The sequence below is a fragment of the Pomacea canaliculata genome, linkage group LG10 (genome assembly GCF_003073045.1).
Source record: "Pomacea canaliculata isolate SZHN2017 linkage group LG10, ASM307304v1, whole genome shotgun sequence".
Taxonomy (NCBI): domain Eukaryota; kingdom Metazoa; phylum Mollusca; class Gastropoda; order Architaenioglossa; family Ampullariidae; genus Pomacea; species Pomacea canaliculata.
Window position 1 is genome coordinate 3931777 of NC_037599.1, and position 21046 is coordinate 3952822.

Here is a 21046-nt window from a genome sequence, read left to right on the forward strand (position 1 = left end):
ACTGAGCATCTTCCTCAAAAAATTTGTAAACGGTAGTTCCTTTCTTCACACCACTGATAGTTTTGTACAGGATATGACACCCACCTGTGATGCATTATTTTATTGTAATGCATTATTATATTAATTGAAGTAGAGTATGAATTATAATACACTTGAACATTAGTGTAGATTTTCTAAGGCTCGTGCCGTCGTGGGCGCATGTGTAGCAAGATAGGACCTCTCAAGAATCGAACTCCCAGCAAGGTGTTGTAAGGACAGAACCGAGCTCTCAGCGAGAACCAATGGTCTGTGCATACTACAAAATTCAATGGGTGTGCGAACGCCACAATCCCACCCCGTCCCTCGCCTTTTTCTCTTTCTTAGCCACTCTGAAACTATACTATGAACCCACCATTCAAAACGAAATATGCAGTGGCCTTAAAGTCAATCCTCTCGTTGCGTTTTTTTTTTTTTTCTTTTTTTTTTTTTTTTTTTGGAATAGGGAGTCAATCGGCTAATCCCTGTCTCCGCTTTCAGATGGGGCACTTCCGCTGGACGATTTGGCCTTTGGTCTTCGAGGTCGCTGATACAAGTTAGTGAGCGTTCCAGTAACATGTGTTTTGAGGAACGAACATTCAACTGTCATTGACATGAACGTAGTTATCGGATTACTGCCTGTTGCCATCACTCAAGAAAGAAGTGAAAGAGGACCCAGCTTCAGCAAGAGGCACCATCTCATAATTTACAGATTCCCGATAAAGCACCGACCTCTAAACTGGGTTTATTTACCTTCTCAATTTATACATGTGGAAAAGCTATAATAACGATCGTGCAGAACAGTTTGGGTCAGAAGCATAGGAAAACAGCCCAAACCAACCGTTACAGTACAACGAGACAGGTGCCTGCCGTGAATCGGTACAGCAATGGCACAAAACAAACACAGCCCATCTCTGGCCATGAGCACAAGAAAGGTCAAGCATAAGGTTTATAATCACCACAGAGTTAGGTATGAAGTTTTATGAGAAGCCAGGGCATACCTCAACCTACCCAGAAATCCATTTATGCAAATCTCTGACTTACCCAAGTTTTTGGTGTCTCGTTAGGGATGTCCTTTGTTGATTTAAAGTTTCAGAGTCGTGGTTTCCTTTCATTCATACATCATACAGGTGATTCTTTCAGAAGGCCAATTAGCCTCTTAGGGAACAGCAGCTCTTGTTTGCCACGGACATTGATTTCTCTGCCTATGTTCTTTGCTGAATGAGCAGTTTTCTGATTATCAAGACAGACGACTCATCCAAGCCCCAGCTATCCATTTTCAGAGTCCGCTCCTTCTCTAATGACTCATTTGATCTGTTATTCATGTTACAACGTGTCCAAATATTGTCAGAGTTATTTCTTCCTCTAGGACTGGCAATGGTTGCTCAACCTAAATTTTTCATGACTTTTTCAGAATGGTCTGGTAAAACAAAAAAGTTCTAATCAAAAAGTTGTTAAGTTCACAGATATCGGAAAAAACAATCGACTGGATGAGATAAAGAAAGAGCGTTCGTACTAATGATAATAACCAACTTTATTTGTCCCAGTGGGCAATTTGAACATGTGAAGGTGCTCGAGTCACAAAAGTAAAAGTTAGAAATAAAAACAGGAATAAAGTTCGTTTCAAGGTGCAGCGTTAAAGGATGCAAACAGTGAAAAATTTGAGCAAATGAAAATATAGGGGCAAGTGACAATCGTGTGTGTATATATGTACACCAAGCAAACAACTTACATCAAGGATATTTATGTGCGCACCTACATGACACACACACACCACTGACATCTGAGGTTGAACAGATGACAAAAACGATTTCATGTGCCTATTGCTTTTACATATAGGCATGCCATAACCTAAGCCTAATAATACAAGTTTGCTCCATAAGTGTGCAAATGAAATAATTATATTATTTTCTTGGTTAATACAATAAACACTGCATACAAAAATACACTGTGTGTGTGTGTGTGTGAGGGAGTGAGAAAGAGATATAAAGAGAGGAGACATTTGTACCAATAGATAATCTGCACATCTCTTTAAGACGTTGTAACGAAGGTATGTTAGCTGCTGTCCTGAATAAGACACAAGAGAGACCTATAGAAGTCAGTTGATATTCTTGATATCCACCCATCCCAGCAGTGCATGTCCGTGATAGTTGATGGTTCGGAAACAATATGAGTATGTTTGCCTTAACGTGACCGGAGAATTTTTAGAGATTTTTTCTCAAGGCTCACAAAGAAATGCTGTCACAGCCACGTGATTAAAAAGTAGAATTTAAAGGACTTGTACATTCCATGTCATATAAAGAAGTTCATTTGTCACGCTCCCCTGCGAACGTGTGATGTTCACTGTCTAGTGGACAGTGAGAACCCCGAGGAGCCAAAGGGACGTATCCCAGAGTCTGATTACCACCTTGTATGGATGTGGCTTGGTGTGGCGGTCGTGCAGGACGAATGCTTGCAGCACAACTGTCGCAGCCGCCTTTTCACTTCCCGTCTGACGTCGTGATGCCAAAGGCCGTACAGGATGGGGTTCACCAGAGAATTACTGAAGAAGAGCTCTCGCAAGAAGACTGCCACTGTCACGTCGGCCGGCACGCCAGTGTAGCTAGAATACAGCACTTGTACCAGGGCAGGCAGCCACAGGAGGAAGACGCATGCGCAGAAGATGACGGAGAAAAAAACGGTTTTCATTTTAGCACGCAGACTACGGAGTGTAGGAGCTGCCGTCGTCGTTGTCGTCGTCGTCGTCGGCTGCTGCTGCAAGCGGTTGGCGGCAATCTGGCGACGATGTCGACGGGAAAGAAGGAAGACGGCGATGTAGATGTATGACATGACGGCGAGGACGGAGAAAGTGATAATGCAAGCGCCGATGACCGCGTGGCGCGTTAGGAGATCGAGGCTGGTGCAGCTCGTGAAAGTCATGCCCATTGCTATCGAGGAGAACGCCGAGAGGACCCAAGCCGCCGCCAGGCAGATGGCCACGTTCCTGCGAAGTGAGAGAATTATAAAACAGCTTTCACCGTGAAATGTTTGGCTTACCTATGTTTTTGGAGTGAATTCTCGATGGCTGCATCGAAAATAGTTCACGTGTTTATTAGCACATATATATGTAATTGTTTGTATTTTATCCTCATTATTGCATTGTTTCATTAGCTCTGCCTGTTGGAAATAGCGTGAATTGTATATATTCTTTGTAATGCAGATTCATGCACATCAAAAGTGGTTGTGAGTAGCTTATCTTCATACTGATTTCAGGTCATGAACAAATTCTGAAAACCTGATGAGAAAAACCGAAAAAAAAAGTAAAAATGCCAATATTTGTAGACACGTTAAAGATGAAGAAGAACGGTGGCCAAAAGACTTACCTCTTCGTAATTAATCTTTGGTAGCGAAGTGGAAAGAAAAGAACTATATATTTTTCCACGCTGACTAGCAGCAGGTGTAACACAGATGCAGTACATGCAATGTTGGCAAAGATAATGAAAAATGTCATTTTTTTCTTGAAGATTTCATATTTATAGAACAGAATAAAAGGACTGCAAATTCCAACCAGAAGGTCAGAAACGGCCATGCTTCCAAAGATGACTGCCTCAGGGGTTGTGGGAATATTTTTGTGCAGCAGTAGATACAGCAGCGAAGAGTTGAAGACAACAGTCGCGATGCTGACGCCAAAGACGACGACAGCTTCGATAACGACAACTGGAAACCTTTGTGAGTTCTCCACGCAGACGTCGGTGGTGTTGCCAGACATGCGGATAGAGAAGTCTGACGGAAAAGATTAACGTAAAATATTCAAACATCAAAGGCAAAACGATGAAGCTTCACAAGAAGCTGCAGAAGACTGTCTTCACAATTTGTCCTGCAGGCGGCCTGAGAGAACTTTCGCGAAGGAAGAACTATAGTGAGAGTCGCCAATGGGTCGATAACTCTCTTAGACGACGAGGCGTCTGTGGGCTAATCCACGGCTGAAAGGTCGCGCCTGAGATAAGCGTTTCAGTTTTCTCGGTCTTGAGGATCTATATATTATAATATATATATACAGCGTTGTGACGAGAGGGCTGGGTGGTGTAGGCTCGACAGAATGCATCTCCAACACTGGACAGTCACTGGATGTCACGTGACAGATGGGGCCTCGTGGTAGCTTCACTTCCTGCTCTGCTGCTGTTCATTAAATGAATGGAGTATGTTATTTTCACGGTGGCTGCAGCTACTCTTGGTAGATGAAGCGTTGGTTTTATTACAATGGAAACAGTGGTTGGTCCTCGCAGTGGAAGGACTCGACATTGGCCTTTGAAGTGAAAAGCGAGCTTGAACGTTTTTCATCTTAAGGCAAAGGTTAAGAAAATGCACGCTGTTTTGCTTGGCATCGTCTATAAAAATATTGTTATTGCCATTGTTATTGCCACGATAATTGTCATTGTCGACTGTCGTTGTCATGGTAATTGTCACTGTACTCCTAACTGTGCTTTCTATATGGTCCTTTATTCTTTTTGTCTTTGCATCCCTCCCCTTTTGCTGTTAGCCACCTCGTCTCCAATTTCGTTCTAAAATTACTTCAGAAGATGAATAAATTTTTAATAATCATATGTCAACACATTCGGAGGGTAAGAGGGATGGATGGCTAGCTGGTGGGTTCACCGTGGGACAGTGTGTGCCGGAAGGCCTGAATGATTCGATCCGATCCTCCGTTTGTAAATATCAAGAGCATGCAGCATGCGGTCTAATCCAGCTCTCATATGCACTTCACTGTCCTTGCTCGGTGCGCCTTCCAAATTAAACTTCTTTGTCTTTTGTCAAACATAGATGACATTTTGTCATACACAGGATGAGAGATAGGAGGTGAGGGTGAAGTACGGGTGTGTGTGGGTGTGTCATCGTGTTAAGAAGTCAGGAAAAAATATACTTTATTAACAGGTAAGCATGCTGTATGCTTGCACTTGTGTGTGTGCGTGCGTGCGGTTGTGTGCGCTCTTGAGCGAGAGTGTGTATGCATATTTACTTATTTATTGTTTCACTAGCGGGGCTAACCGAGGTTACCTACCCGATTTGCATAGGCTTTATGTTAATTCACTTCGGTCATACACACTAGTGCACACCCACTCGCAACCGATGCCAGTAACTTCTGACATTCCTATTACCTTGGGTGGCCACTTTCAAAGATCACACGGTTAGTCTGCCATGTGCGGACCTAGGCATGTTGATGGATTACTTAGAATTCATCTTCGGAATAACTTGAAACTATGACTGTATGACGGAGCTGTATATGTGGACTGCTGTCTGCCGAGACCAACGCTTAGCCTCTTGCGAAATGACTAAACCGGAAACTTTGTATACACCAGCCTCGTTTTAGCAGTTAGCAAAAGATCGTCTGCAAAAAATCGTAATACAAGTTCGTGGCAGGAGTTCAGAAAGATGTTCCAGACACAGACTTATTCAGCGTCTTTCGCTTCAAGCTGCAAGAGGCCATGATCGAGGTGTCTCGATGACTAAATGATGACTGGCAAAGAGGCCAGCCCTATAAACAAATGCTACATGCAGAGAAAGAACAGCGTACTTAAAACAAGGTCTGAACTCAGACTCAGGACAGCAAAGGTCGAATTCCTCTGATTCTCTTGAGCGTTTGAATAACAGCGAGATAATCTTGGCCGCCCAAAGGAAACTTGGAGAAGAACAGTGGAAAGAGAGATGAAGGGAAAGGGCTGGACATGGGGTCACCTAGAGCGGGTTTCAGCCGATCGACATCGGTGGCGGACTCTGGTTGAGGCCTTATGTGCAACCTGATGCACGAAGAGGAATAGATAGATAGAATCTTGGTAGCATCCTTCAAGACAGGTATTGAGGATGATGATGGCGTAGGTGGGTGGGAATGGAGCTTTACTCCAAGCCAGTAAGACCATATCACGGCAAATCAGCCAGCCCTGTAAGCAGATGCCACATTTGCAATCTTGTTATGCAGTTTTATAATCATAGTGTGTGCTACCTTTTGTAAATCGCTGAGCCGTTAGGGAACGGTGCCCTATAAATTATCTTCGTTGTTATTATTATTACAACAGTAACCGTACGGATAAAGCATTGGGTATGATACCAAATAAAAGAACATCAACTTGAATGTAACACGCAGCATTCATTTGTTTAATAAATGTTAAAATTCATTAATGCGTGATGCAAAATTGATCAAATATCGACATGACAAAGATAGCTTTATCTCGTCTTAAAAAATTAGCAACTGAATGATAAAGCTGACATTCTTCTAGTATTTACATATTTACATAGCCAGGGAATCAAAATGTCCTCCTTTTTGACCGAATCTCCGTCTCTCATTCTTGGAAATTATGTGTTGTTTGAAAGTAGCTAGTTGCCATAAAACTGCTTGAAGATCTACCAGTTTAGCGATACAGTTGACAAGTATTTAAAAGAAAAAAAACCCCAGCAAGGATTAATTTTTCATGTTCGTCAAGGTTGAAGTTTATTTAACGCTGACGACAGAACCGAGATATTTCACCCGCCCCCTCCCTCTCCTGCAAGCTCACGCATGCACATACTTTCATATATCCTGTATAGACAGAGATTTATATACACATCAGCACAATGGAGCAAGTATCATGACAGTTCTCCGCTTACACGAAATGTGCAGGTGACTTGCGCATCCCCGTTGTCTAGCAAGATGTAACATCGCCAGATTACGAGTGGGACGACACCATCGCTAAACGAAATATCGCCAGGTAACAAACTTAACGGTCCCATCCACATCTCCATATGGAGACTGTCAGATTACAGGCGCCGCGCCTCCCTCCCTCATTACTGACGTGTGAGGTGACGAGAAGCACAATCCCGAAGGATCTTTACAGGTCTCTGATGATCCTCCTCTACCAGCACACACCTGCTCAAACTCAAACAAGTCGAAGTGGACTGCGCGACACTCCAATGGAGAGGCCGCAATTTGTATTTACGCTAAAGATAAAGAATTCCATCGCGTGACAACACTGATATTTCCACCCATATCTCTTGCAAGCGCACGTCCACAAACACGTGTATACACATCAGCATATGTAGAGCATAGGGGAAGTAAACAAAAGTTATTTACTCTATCTAGGGCATGGCATCTGAAAGGCGGTGTCGTGAGCTCACAGTGCGCAGGCGCAGGGGTAAACAGATGCGCATGCGCAGATAAGGCAATTTGTGGGCTTGATATTCCGTGAGATGAGAACGTGTCCGAGCTGAGTGTTCCGTCTGTTATTTGTTTTTCTAGGATTGTTTTCGTGGAGTTATATAGTATTATACCGTGCTAATTAATATAGTGCACGCAGACTGATTTTTAATTCATATGAACGAAACGTGTAATGTGCTTTTGACGTTTAGCGATGATGAACGACCGATCGTTTATAGAAGTCCGTCACTGTTAATAAGTTAATAAGTACTAAAACTACTGAGGGCAGGGTTCTTTCCCTTGTTTATGCTTAGAAAAGATAAGTGCCGTTTTAATTACGATGTTTCTTCTGTTTTCTTAGTGACAAATAATGTAAAAAATATGGTAAAACATTTTTTAAAAAATGTGTGTCATATTTTTATAAAAAGTCTTACAAAACTTGCAGTTATCTACATTAAAAGCTATTTAATTTGCATGCTATTCTGCTCAACCCGAATATCACGGAAAGCCAGACTATACTGTTGTCAACGTTAGTTACAATAGGTTTAAAGGTTTGCTGCCAACAATTGGCTGCTCACGCTACGTTTACCACGATCGATGACTTCTTTCAGATTAAACTGAACGTCGACCGTTTCGTTGGGGCAGGTGCATGTCCCCACCTTTCTCACGGGTCGACCTGCGACCCACTCCCCAGAAGGGGAAATAACACTTCAATGTCAAATAATAAAACTTGGTAATAATAAACATGATGTCACTCTTGATTTACTCAATGATGTTACTCTTGATCTTGATACTCATTTGGTCATTGCAGTGTCGTCTGCTCGATCGCTCTCTTTTATCTCTGAACTGCTAGCACACTAGTACGGTTTCACTGTATGCATCCTGAAATCACTGAATCAAGCAAAGTGATTCAGTCGTTTTGACTACTTAGGTTTCATTCTTTATTTCCGCACTACACAGTAAGCACAGTTACAAGATGTAATAAAATACTTAAGTTTATGAACATGTACTGTATAGTTTAATATGCACACAAACCTTTCCAGATGATGACAAATGTCACATGATTTGGGTTTTTAAAAGAATGGTTGTAAATAAGCAAAAAGTAGACATGGAGAGAAAAGCATGAAGCAGGATTTTAAACTGGACATCATTACCAACTAATTCAAAGTAGTATGTTTGCAATAATTAAAAAGTTGACACATTTATATTTGAAGGCATTATAATCAGCCACTTTGAATGCAAAATAAAAGTCTTACAATAATAATAAAATTTAATTTTGCTACTATTACCTTGTTTTTCTTCTTATGTTGATGTCAGTATTAAGATTTATGCATCAGTCAGTCCATAAGTATTGCTTTAGCATATCACGAATAAATATTTAGTGTTTTCATGCACAGTGTGATCACCACGATTTTCTTTTTCAGTGCAGATCTCCAGAGATGGGAGCTAATTTCCAAAAATTGGGTGCACAAGATTTGCAATATAGTACAGTGGAGCAGAAAGAGGGATATCACAATATGGTAAACAGTGTAAAATGCGAATGATGTCAACTGCTGCATTTTTTTCTACCAGGAAATGACAATTGAGCTGATTTCACAATGAGAAATAAATATGCTGTTAGTTTAAATTGTAAATTTATGTTTTTTATCATGTACGACAGTACTGTATTTCTCTGATTGCTTCCAACCCACACAACATGGATTGCCAGCCAAACAACTGCACATAGAATAAACCCGGGCCCCCTCGCTCATGTGATACATCATCACATTAAGTCAAATGAGAATTAAGAAACATCAAGGGTTTTGCCAAACGTTTCTGTAAAATACACACAGGTTTCATTGTTTTCATTTAACTTCTACTGTTCATGCTGTTATATAAGTGACTTAGTACCCAGATTATGACCCTAGAGTTGTGGGTAAAGCACTGTACCAGTGTACATTCATTATTACTCAATAAATCTTAGTTGTCCTTAATGTATAAGGTGAATGTCCATGAAAAATTTGTTGTTGGCACATGCACTTAAAATGGACACTTACAACACCTACACTTGCAAATGAATATTTGCCTTACGTTTACATATGTATATATAAGCACACACACATATGTACACCATCCCCTTTCATGTACACATGCAGGCACCCTCGCAAAAATAATGTTAATACCACATAATATTAACCCTTATGCTTCATATTGAGATGGGTGTAGCTGCAAACATAAGGAACATATGGCTATTCAGATTGTTCATACCAGTGCATAGCTCCTCACAGTGTTACATTGTCCCAGTGTGCAGTGACTATTGTTATTAATAATCTATTTAACTGTAAAAAATTTGATGACCAGTGTAAAAATGATTTACCACTTTACTATATTCACAATCCAAATGCTTATAAATTCCAGCCATTATTAACTTTAAAGAAATCAAAAGACCCTCAGCATATTAGCAAAAGTTGTGAAGATATTACTAAGGATGGTGAACCAGATAAATGAATAAAATGTATATGTGAGATATTGTACATTGCAATGGATGGGAGTGTGTACCCCTTGGAGGGTGAATAAATAGTAAAGAATACAGAATGTATGTGACAGGAAGAGAGAGAGAGAGAGCAAAGGTGTGTTTATCCTGTTTGAGTATGCTTTTATTACATATGCAGGTATGAGGCTGGAGGAAGGAAAGAATGAGGGCTACAAAAAATTAGTTGGGATTTTTTTTATATATATAAGCTGTCTGCATGTAGGTTTGGTTAAAGCTCTGTGCTTTGAACTAAAGATTTGCATTGTCATCAAGATCCTAGGTGTGAATGACTTGGGGAAACATGCATTTGCAAGGTACTCTTGTACTAAGGCTTTTATTGCATGTGCACATTACTTTCAAACATGACTGTCCACTGCAAAGGATTTTATTATAATTAGAAGTCAATGGTTTCTTACCCTTTTTATGTGGAAAGTCTTCTTTGTTGTAATTTATCATTACATTGGACCATGTGTGCAATTTTTAAATTCATGAATATACACCTTTCATATTATACCAATTGAAATGTTTTTGTCGTTTACGGTCAGTTTGTGGAGCACTTTTACTAAGTTAGGTTTTATTTCAACTGATAAGATAGCATAGTATTATGTGGAAATAGTAATCACGGTCTTGTAATCAGTGCGTTGAGGCGTGATGTCTCATTTGCATTGGGGCATTTTATTACATACAATCCAACACATGCAGACATAAGTTATTAATGTATTGCATACTAATGGGGAATGAACATTCAACACTCATTGGTAAATTATTGCACTCTGTGCTACACTTGTACGTGATACAAAAAACATCATTTCACTTCCATTTCTTTATTGAATAAACTCACACATCACACTGTGCTTAAATTGCCAAATAAATCCATGTACACAGCGCAGTCCTATGCAAACAGAAGATCCATCTGAAACAATGAACCACTATGTTAACAAAACCATACCCACATCACATAAGGAAATTGTCTGACATAAATGTAGGAGAAGTACATACACCACTTACACTATTGTATTAATGAAAACAAAAAAGAAAATTTATTTACATCCACATGTGTGTGTGTGTGGTTATAATATTATAGTGTATGGCAACCCACACTGGAAATTCAGCACCACATAAGCAACATGCTATAACCCACAAACAATTAGAAGTGCTTATGCAGCAAATCATTCAACTGGGAAACACAAAGAAAAGAAAGGAAAAAGACAACACTTCACAAGTGTACTACTGAAACTTTTTGTGCAAAAAATCTTATTATGTCTACCTTTCTTTGGGGAGGAAAACAACAGAATCAAAAAATCAGTAGTCTGTAAACCCTATGGGCTTAAAATGTGTGACATTTACTCCTTTCTATCAACAATGAAACCTAGAGGGTTAAAAAGAATCGAGCAAGACAACACCTCAGCAAAGATTCTCCTGACTATTCATTCCATACTTAAAAACATAACAAACATTTTGGGCCAAGTATGCAAATAGTATTATGCAGAGTTCAAAATCTCTTTTGGGAAGATGTGGCTAAGCAATATTAAAAAATATTTAATGTTTTTCAAAAACTAACATTTGATGTCATGCAATGAAAAAGCAATGATGAAATATTAGAGTTCCTATGCTTGGTTCATTAAGAACTGACATGTAATAATATTTCTTATACTATAATTGTGACAGATTAGATCATAAATAGAATACTTGCCTTCCAGCACATAGTGCTTTGCTTGATGCCTTATGCCGCTTATGGTATTCTTCTCACTTCTATTCGCACCAACCCAGAATTTTTTTGTAGCGATGAATTAAAGTGCGTAATCTTTCCATCTGTGTGCGCAACTGAGCCATTTTACCTTCGTCCATCTCTAAAACTAGATTATAGTTAACCAGAATTTAACGATGGTTAGCAACAACAACAACAACAAAAAAAATGCTTAGATCAGTATCGCAATTCGCAAAGTTCAAACATCCGAATAAACCAACACTGTTCAGTGCGCACTATGAGATGGGCTCAAAGCAATTGGCGGAAATGACCCGTCAGTGGTAAACATGACCTGTTGACCCTTCTGCGCCTGCGCACTGTGAGAAGGCAATTTCTGGGCTCGGCAATTCGTGAGCTCATGACAGCGGAACCCCATTCTTTCCACCGCCACTATCTCCCCGATAAATTAGTAACCACTGCAACAGACAAAACAGACTAATACTGCAGATAAAACCCAACAGTGAATGTCATCATGTGATTTATTTTTCAATGCTTGTGTTATGTTTTTCCTTATGCATCTTGTTTTTCCCTGAAACTGGTGCAACAGTACTCCACATATTAAACAACTTCAACATGGAGTGTATAGAAAGCAAAAAGCACATAAAAATTTTAGGAAACATGCCATGCCACCTCTTAAGCAGACAGTCTATCGGAACCACTCCCAGAGTTTAGGCCATCGGAATGCCAAGAAGCATGATTAAAACGATGATAAAAATAAAAATACATAAAATATGCTTGTGACCACACTCACTTTGATCAATGCCATCTTCACACTCTCCACATCTAAATCGAATTCTGAAGGGTTACAGAGCTCAGCAGCTACAAAATAAAAAGTGAATACAAAATCGATGACGGTGGATTGTAGGAAGAACTGGATAAATGTGATGGCCTCTGTGAGACTCAATGAAACTGAAATATTTAAAGGTTGCAAAATGAAGAAAAACCTGAACAAGCACAAGTGCTATACCTTCAGAATATACAATAAAAATTGTTTATATACATCTGGAAAATAGATTTTTTTAAAACTTAAACAAAACTAGAAAAAAAACCAAAGACAAGGCAAAGAGAAGGTTCAAATTAAAAATATCTTTAAAAAAAGAAAGTTACAAAGCTAGATAACATATAACACAGACTATCAATGATAACTGTAAAAATAAGAAGACACTTAATGGTGCTGCGAAGAACCACCAGCTCAATAGTTTTGCCTCTCTCCCAACTAGTTTTGTTTCTGATCAGAACCAAATAAGCTTCTACATACAACACCACAAAACAAATAAGTAAAATGTTTCTTGAGCTACTACAAGAAAACTGAACAAAATGTTTACAAATATTAGTTTACAATTGAAAAAGAATGGCAGTTCTTCCACATCAAGTATAGTGATAAGCATGTAGCAGCTGCCTAAGACTTGCTAAATATTTAACTGAACCATTAATAGACTATGCATAAAATTTCTAGTAATGAAATTGTCGTCATAAAAATCACAGAAATGTGCTATAGCAGGATTGAGCTTTTACTGTGAATGATAGTGAAGACAGAAATCATGACATGCTATTATCTAAAAAGATCAGCAACACTGATGTTTTATGCTATAAAAACATTGGAAATGAAAAATGTTGCTTTATCACAATGACTGGATATGAATCTATGTGCACGGCATTTGCTAGAAGCAATGTCTTTTATTCAATAGCTTGAAATTAAAAAAAAAAAAAAAGACTGCATCTTGGCATCATTAAATATCATGGATGCTTCCTTGTGAGAAGCGCTTTCAGCAGCCAAGTAGGCAAGAATGCATAATAGTATTTGAAGCATAATAATAGTGTCTGAAGGTTTAAAGAGCAGCAGTGAGGGAAAAATCTCTTGAAAAATGAACCACTTGCTCATTACACATCCCATCCATCCTCTACCAGCTCCTTAGAGACTTAATGGTGATGATTAAGACCTAAATTATACCTTTGGGTGGGAAAAGATGGTTTGAACTAGAGAGGTGAGAAACGTAGTCATGCTTCACTAATTGATTCCATCTTACCTGACAAGTATTCTCACCTCCCTCCCCTGAGTCAAACAAGTTTTTCCTGCCAGAAGGTGAAAGCTCAACCTCTAAGAAATGGTATTTTGTTTCCAATATTGAGAGTGAAAATCAGTCAGACTTAGGTGACTTTTCACAAATCAAACACAACCTTTCCTTATCCCATTAAATATGGTGAGTTAATGAAGTGGTTGACAAAATGGCTGAAAGTTGATCAGTAACAATGACCGATCTTAGAAAGGCAGTAGGCTTTTGAAAAACTCACATCTAAAAAATATAAAATGTTTAGAAGAAAAATCTCTTCAAGATTTATATAATAAACATATAAGAAACTGAAAAAATGTCTTGAAACATAAATGAAGCAGAAAAAACCTTCAAAACATAATTTTGAAAAAAAAAAGATTGTATTTACAATCAAGAGGAATAATGGAAATGTTAGAGCTGTAGCCTAATGCCACTCATTAAAATGCATTACACAAGTATCTTCTGCAATATCTCTCATTCACACAGACTTAAATGAACACAACTGTTATGGAATCAACTATTACTTACTATCAAGTGGGAATAAGAATGCTTGCATAAAGCAAACTTACAAAATGGTGATTAACAATTAAAAATGATTATACAGGTGCACTTTTGTTTTATTTCACCATGTATAACAGACCCTTTCATCAATCCTTGACAGCAGGCAGAATGAAAAGGTTGGGTTGGCAAGTGTTCTTGTCAAATTTCTACAATGTACATTTTATGCAGCTCATTTTTAACTTGGTTTTTTAAATATGCCAAAAAAAATTAATATGTCTACTGCACTTTACATATCAGCTTCATGCTGCAAACTCTGGTTGTATGTCTGCTATAGAAAATGTTTAAATGTTTATACCAGCACATCCTATTCATGGGACTTTTTAAAATCAAAATTTCACAGCTGTTGAAATAATTCTGCCAGACGAAATAATGGTAAATGCTTTTTACAGCTTTTTGGTTGCCCTGTAATATATCAGAAAAAGACTGGACACAAAAACCAGCTGCCTCCAAATTATTTGATGTTTTTATTCTTGCTTGAAGTTAGCTGAGCATTTAATGCTGGTGCACAAAATGCTTTTATGGCTCTTGAGATCAATCCTTTGTAGCTTCATCTCTAACAGCCTGCAAATAAAAGACACATCATAGAGTGTGATGGTAGCTACTGTGTTCAATAACAATAAAAGATACCAACATTTTCTGATGCAGAAATAATTCTACAAAACCTTGTCATTTCAAAGCAAAATATTTCTTTGACTCATAACACTTCTTGAAATATCACCAAAGAGACAAGACTGTTGAGTAGAATCTTGTCTTTCACTACGTGAACCCAGGTGCCAACTAACTGCCTACTCCTGCTTTCTGAACATTACAGCCCATATCAGATCTACTAGTCTGCAAAAGGTCTCTATCAGTAATAATCCCATTCCAGTGGACCTGTTCGGCTTGGTTAGACCTGCCAGGAGCACAAGGCTCCTGCCGACATAGCTCTGTGGATCAACAAGGCACACAAGCCACCACACCACTACAAGGTAAGTTGCACCAACTGGTGGTGGAAATCTCATATTACCCACAGTATTTAAAAACTATTTATCTGAAGTGACCAACTTCTATTCTAAAGCAAATAAGCTGAAAATGTTGATAGAGCATTATCTGATGAATTATGTGCAATCGCACAAATTTTCAATTCGCACCACCCACCTTGCCACTGGCTGATTCTTTGGCCAGTGCTTTGGTCTTTTCTAACGAAGCCAAAAGATGGCCATCAATTTTCAGGTCGGATATTGTTGATTTGGTCCAAGGTGTGCACAAGATTGCATGATTCAGGAATGTTGTGCCGGATGATGAGCGGAAGGTACAATCTGAGCGCGCACACATGAACACCTTGCTGTTCATGGCTCCTGTCCCCATCAGCTGTTTTCCCTTGTGGCAGTACACAATGTGATTCCTCAGGTGACTTAGCATGCGAGCACTGTAGTTACAGTGACAACACTTGATGGCGGTATTTTCCTTTGCTTGAATTCTTGGTTTTGGAAAGCATACTTTCATTGGAATAATCTGTTCCTCAGCATCTACTGGCTCTTGTTTGATGACAACCTGATCGAAACCTCCTGTTTCAGCAGATATCTCTGGATTAGCGTTCCCTTGGGAGGTACTCTGTACACTACCTTCTGCATCCAAACCACTGCAGGAAAGCTTCTCGTCTTTGTCAGAGGACTCTTTGCGAGAAATGCTGAGCTGTTTCTCTTCCTCCAATTCAGTTTCTCCTTCCTGCTCACCAGCCTCTTCCAATCTGCCTTCCTCGTGTTTGTCTCCCACACTCATTTTCTTCCTGGAACTGCTTCCACTTCTCCCCCCTTCTCTTCCACTTGAGGATGATGGTGCAGGGGAAGAGCTATCCTCTGCTTTGATTAATGCCACATACCTATGAGCCTTGCCAATGTGCTCTCGGCCTGAATGATCCTTCACCTCACTCTGACTTTTGCTGGTGAACGGGCAGTAGCCACAGTTCCAGTACAGGTTGGATCGCATTGGCTGCATGCTGCTGGTGCTAGCAGAAGATGGTGAAGGGCTTGGTGATGACATAGTGCTGGACAAAATGCTTCGACTGGTTGAGCCCAGTATACAGGAACCCGTTTCATCAGGCTGAGGGGAACCTGCTGAGAAGACCTGGGTGATGACTGGCCCACTTATCACAGCAGGTGAGGCAACACGCGTGGTCTGTACAATAACAGCTGGTGTGAAAGAGACTGGATTAGATGCTATACTACTCTGCACTGTGGCAAACGCTGGGAGTAGAGGAGTTTCTTTCTCAGTTTCCTCCGTACTCTCACTTGTGTTATCTACCTCCATGTCAAAAATATCATAGTCTGAGGTTAAACTGCCCGCAAGTTTCATGTCTGTGTCGGTAGACTGTCCCTTGATCTGAGAATCATCCAGCTTCCTCAGCTTGGCTGGATTTTCTTCCTCATGGCTTCCACCATTATTTCCTTTCTCTGTGCCATCTTTTCTCTTTGGTCGATTGTCGAGCCGTGCTGTGTTGGGATTTTGGACACGCAAGTAATCTGAGAGTAGAGTGCAGTACTGCATCAATGATGCCATTTCCTGAAACTCTGGGTGGGTATGGAAGGAATGCTGTATGACATCAGCCCTTGAGAAAGACTGATACCGACAATACTTGCAATGAAAGCGATGATCCATGATGTGGGTTATTAGCTGGTTCTTGTTAGATGTAGAAAATGAACAAAAGTTGCACCAGTAACGCTTAATGTCAACCAAAGCCATAAGCCGTCCCTCTCGACTTAATAGCTGGGTGTTTGCAGATACCCCACAAACCATTTCATGCTCTTGCACATGAAATATCTCCTCTGATTCTTTGCTGCCAATTTTCGTCTCCATCACTGCCGATGTAAAATGTGACTTATCTTTCTCAACCATGTGACACCGCAATGTTGGAGTCCTTGGTCTCAGAATTCTGCCCATAGGAATACCATCATCACGTTCTCGGATGCTTCCTGAAGGCATCACTCTTCCTCTTTGTCCAAGTCCTGTGGAAAATGCTGCTGTCTGACCAATGCCAGGAAATGCTTCTGTCTTTCGCGCCATTTCAGCTGGAAGCCTACCTCTCCGATTTGGTTTAAACCCAATGGCATCATTCTGTGACAACAGGTCTTCATTCTTTTTTAGCAGCTTTTCCACAACATCCTGTACATTTTGAACAGTGGCATTTTGATCTGTAGACTTATTTCCAAGAATTTCTCTTATTTCTGCCCGAAAAGTGCCAGTCCAGAGGTCCTCTACTGTCTGTGAATGTGCATTTTGAAGTGAGGTAACGTTGCAAATTCTTGGTTCCCCTATCTGCTCATAGCCATTGTCAACAGGTTCTGTCTTCACCTGCAGCAAAGGAGGCAAAGCCATAGGCAGATTTATAAACACAGTTGCTAATATGGAATATTTTTACCTGTGCAGTCTTTTCAAATGTCAAATTACTTTACAGATGCCAAGAAAATTATTATACAAAAAAAAAAATAGTTCTTTTTTTTTATCTTTTACTTGATTAAAAATTGTCTGTATGAAAATAAACTTTCACACTTCAGTTAGGTTTTATTAAATATATTTATGCATAAATGATATTTGTTGTGACCTCAACATCTAGGTCAATCTCACCTCTACTGCTGGTATCAGGCCTGGCTGATCTTTATCTGAAATAAATTACAGTAAGTATTTTACACGAGGTATTTCTAAATCCCTGTTACACAGTATGTCTGTGAAAAAAATGAATAGGCAATAATTCTGGTATATTTAATACAAACAACACAACTGCAAATTTTCTCTAGACTTCACACAAGTAAAAATTAATAATCAAACCACTTGATCTTGCACACACTGACCAAATATTGTCTATTAATATGGATGCAAGTCTACAGTTTTACTGACTTTCAATTAATTACTATCCAGTTTAAAGGAGACCATAATTTACATGTGCTCCAGCTCAGCTCAGTTTGCATATGCACCAAGTCAATCATACCTTCCATGTGAAATTTTAACTTCTTAACATCCAAAAAGTGTTCAAAATAGCAGATGATAATACTATAACTTACCAAAAAAAAAGTCCAACAAGAAGTTAAAATCGTGGATATGAGCTAAGAGCAAACGATCACTACAAGTGCGCCTTTATGAAAGGAAAATGAGTCCCAGGGGATCGATTGAAAAATTAAAAGAAATGTAAATGTTTTTATCTCAGATTCTTAATAAGAACTCTTTTTTACGTCTGGAACACATGTATACAATATGGCAAGAAAAAAAGAGTCTATTGGTATGCTCTTAAACAGGGTTAGACAGACGAGGCATCTGCCTAGGGCCCTGAATAGTCATCACGATCCCTGTGCTTTTGATTAATATGGTAATTAGGCTCCAAATTAATGATGTATTGCATACTTCATCTTTTAAGCAAAATTTTCAAAGAGTCATAATCTCCCCAGTGGAAAAAAAGTGTCTTTAAATTCTAATTAAAACCACGGCATCAAGGGCGCTGTACATGCCCTATGTCTCAGACCCCACAGGGGCTAAGAATGGGCCTGCTCTTAACACTAAATGGAGTATGGATCTATTATCATTCCTATTATTTCAAAGTTACAAGCTTTTTATTCTGGTACTCGTGTCTTTATTAGAGCACATCATACTTGGCATGAATATCAGTGTATTAAGAACTATCATGACAAACTATTTATGCACCTCTCCCAACATGTTTATTCAGAGTAAATTTGTGCTGAAGCAGAAGACTGCATATCATGTAAGAATGTAGTTATCTATGATGCAATAAATATATTTTAATGTTAAAATAAGTTATATAACAGTGAAACTAGACAGTGGTATATTTAACCAAAAATACTTGTAGTGGTAATGCAACAGTCAATACATATTAACTTCCACAAGACTGGGAATATCATTGGACACAGGATACAAGTAGTTTGTATTTAACCACAAAATAGTAAGTGACAAACTGAATTAAAATAAATTAATGATTTTTTAAAAGAAATTCTGACCAAATAAAAAATAATTGTATCAGTAAGAGATAATAGTCCTTACAGTTATATTTAACATTACACAACTAATATTTGTCATTTTAAACATATCACTGAGTCACTCATACCATCCATGCTGACAGGCTGGCTTTGGAATACTTGGTATCCCCCAACAGTCATAGAAGTCTGGCTGTTCCAGTTACTACTCATGCTGCTCCTGTAAATAAAGTTGCCCTCAGCTTGTCACACTCAATGTATTGAATGTCCCTGTAAACAATTACAATTATATTAATACCAAGTCTTTTTGTAGGTTATATTCCCACAGCTTTCCTAACATAAACTTCAAAACAGATTTTCCCTATTTGCTTTATTTTTCAAAGCATCTTTGAGTTGTCCCAATGTTAACAGAAGTGGGAAAAAAATATTCTCCTTGTCCTCAAAGCAGTTAAAGTGATGTTAAAAAACAACAACAAAAAAATAAATAAAAATAATATATCTGCTAGCAAGCTTTATTGTGAATAGTGCCTGAAAGTGATTTTAAAACATACTGACTTCCTGATTTCTAATATTCCCCTCCTCTTCCCTCAAATGTGTCACACACACAAAATAAAAAAAAAAATACATGTCACGTGACTACACAAAAGTTGTGATCGAGATGTGTGCATGACTTAATTGTGTCGTAAATGCAGAAATATTGTCCAAAAACTGAAATTAACAACACTTTTTTGAAATTATCATTCTAATTGCTACAGTATTTACTGCCCTACATTATGGCTGCATGCCGTCGCTCGTGCTCATCGCGTGCTGCTACACATGCGGCCAATAAATGCTAGCGGCTGATCACCCTCATGTCACGATCGTTTGGATACTACCAGCCGGGCCATGAATTTAGTCATTGTACGTGTCACTGTTTTAACAATATGACTGTTAAATTAAAAGAAATGTGTATATTAGTCCAATAAAAACCCAACCCCGCTGTAGTTGCCAAACATCAGCGAACGGAATGTTCCCCAAAAAGATAAGAAGGTGAAGGTCGCTACCTAAGAATGCTGCGCACCGGTCGTCGCTTCAACTTGTACCTCAGGCAAGCAGGACATCAACAAGTAATCACGAACTATTAGAAACTGTTACCTTTTCAAGTTTCTGCTTCTTAAGCGGAATAGCACATCAACTTTTCAATTATAGGGCACATTGAGAAGTCATATTTCCCATTTTCTACGTCGAGCTCGCGCGACGAAGCACAGTTGAATGACGTCATAGAGACAGTGCGGTCGTCCGAGCTACGTCATGGGCGTCAGATGTCTTGGTCACGCGTGAGCGTTGCTTGTGTGTGTCGTCTGCTCTGTAGCGCGAAGGTTGCCCTTTATTGTGCAACTTTAGTGTTCGCACGGGGTAACTAGGTCTCCGTCACCCTTTTGATTCAGCTCACGTGCAGCAAATTGTGACGGTTGTCCTATAGATAGAACGTTTTTACACACACAGCGACGACTTAGATGAAAAGGGGTTTTTCCCATTCTGTAAAGGTCTTTGTTTTGATTCTCATACTGTCAGTTCACCAAATCTATTTGCGACCGTTTTTGAGCAGCCTACCGGGATGCATATTTAATCACTGCCTGTGATTTTCTTTCGATCGACTTCAAAACCGTAAGTGTAATTAAATGTCATGGCAAAGTACAGTGTCCTCCTAGAAGGCTTATATAAGGATGAACTGTGCTACTTGTCTTTAGCCTGTGGGTACTTGCAAACTGCATTAGTCTTCTAGCAGACTCTCCCTATATAAGGCTAGGCTTGGTAAGCATCTGGTATGATTTTTGCACTTCAGTCTTTTTCAACAATCAGGATATTTTTCTTCTGTGTAATTCTTCAATATATCAGGATGATCGGAGGGAGAGGCAGATGCCTGGACAATGGTTATATAATTTGTGCTTTTTAATATTTCAGTGGTACCATTACTATATCAATATAAACAAGGCACCCAAAGGGACAAACTTTAAATTTTCAAATTATAAAAAAAAAAATTGCTGTTTTACAGGGATAGGATTATTTTGAACAAAG

At 39.1% G+C, this 21046-nt stretch overlaps 2 protein-coding genes and 1 long non-coding RNA gene across 10 annotated transcripts; 1 reads left to right on the forward strand and 2 right to left on the reverse strand.

Annotated features, from left to right (window-relative positions):
* Positions 1 to 2219: 2219 nt before the first annotated feature.
* On the reverse strand, positions 2220 to 4287 carry LOC112573110 (trace amine-associated receptor 7d-like). Its single transcript, XM_025253156.1, has 2 exons — positions 3378 to 4287; positions 2220 to 2998 (listed from the first exon to the last, which is right to left on the reverse strand). Exons 1-2 carry the CDS (start codon positions 3761 to 3763, stop codon positions 2416 to 2418), a joined length of 969 nt encoding a protein of 322 aa, XP_025108941.1. The 5' UTR covers positions 3764 to 4287; the 3' UTR covers positions 2220 to 2415.
* A 3271-nt stretch (positions 4288 to 7558) lies between these two features.
* Positions 7559 to 10182, forward strand: LOC112573111. The gene is made up of 2 exons (XR_003101171.1): positions 7559 to 7892; positions 8584 to 10182. It is a non-coding gene; the product is annotated as an uncharacterized LOC112573111 (long non-coding RNA).
* Positions 10183 to 11879: 1697 nt separating this feature from the next.
* On the reverse strand, positions 11880 to 20319 carry LOC112573109. Of its 8 annotated transcripts, none has more exons than XM_025253154.1 (5): positions 20123 to 20319; positions 19120 to 19208; positions 17634 to 17668; positions 15168 to 17360; positions 11880 to 14591 (listed from the first exon to the last, which is right to left on the reverse strand). In XM_025253154.1, exons 2-5 carry the CDS (start codon positions 19199 to 19201, stop codon positions 14562 to 14564), a joined length of 2340 nt encoding a protein of 779 aa, XP_025108939.1. In that variant the 5' UTR covers positions 19202 to 19208; positions 20123 to 20319; the 3' UTR covers positions 11880 to 14561. The 8 variants fall into 8 exon arrangements, with proteins under 8 accessions (XP_025108939.1, XP_025108933.1, XP_025108936.1 ...); XM_025253148.1 differs by having other exon boundaries at positions 19120 to 19258; positions 20123 to 20318; XM_025253151.1 differs by having other exon boundaries at positions 19120 to 19258; positions 20032 to 20318.
* Positions 20320 to 21046: the final 727 nt, after the last annotated feature.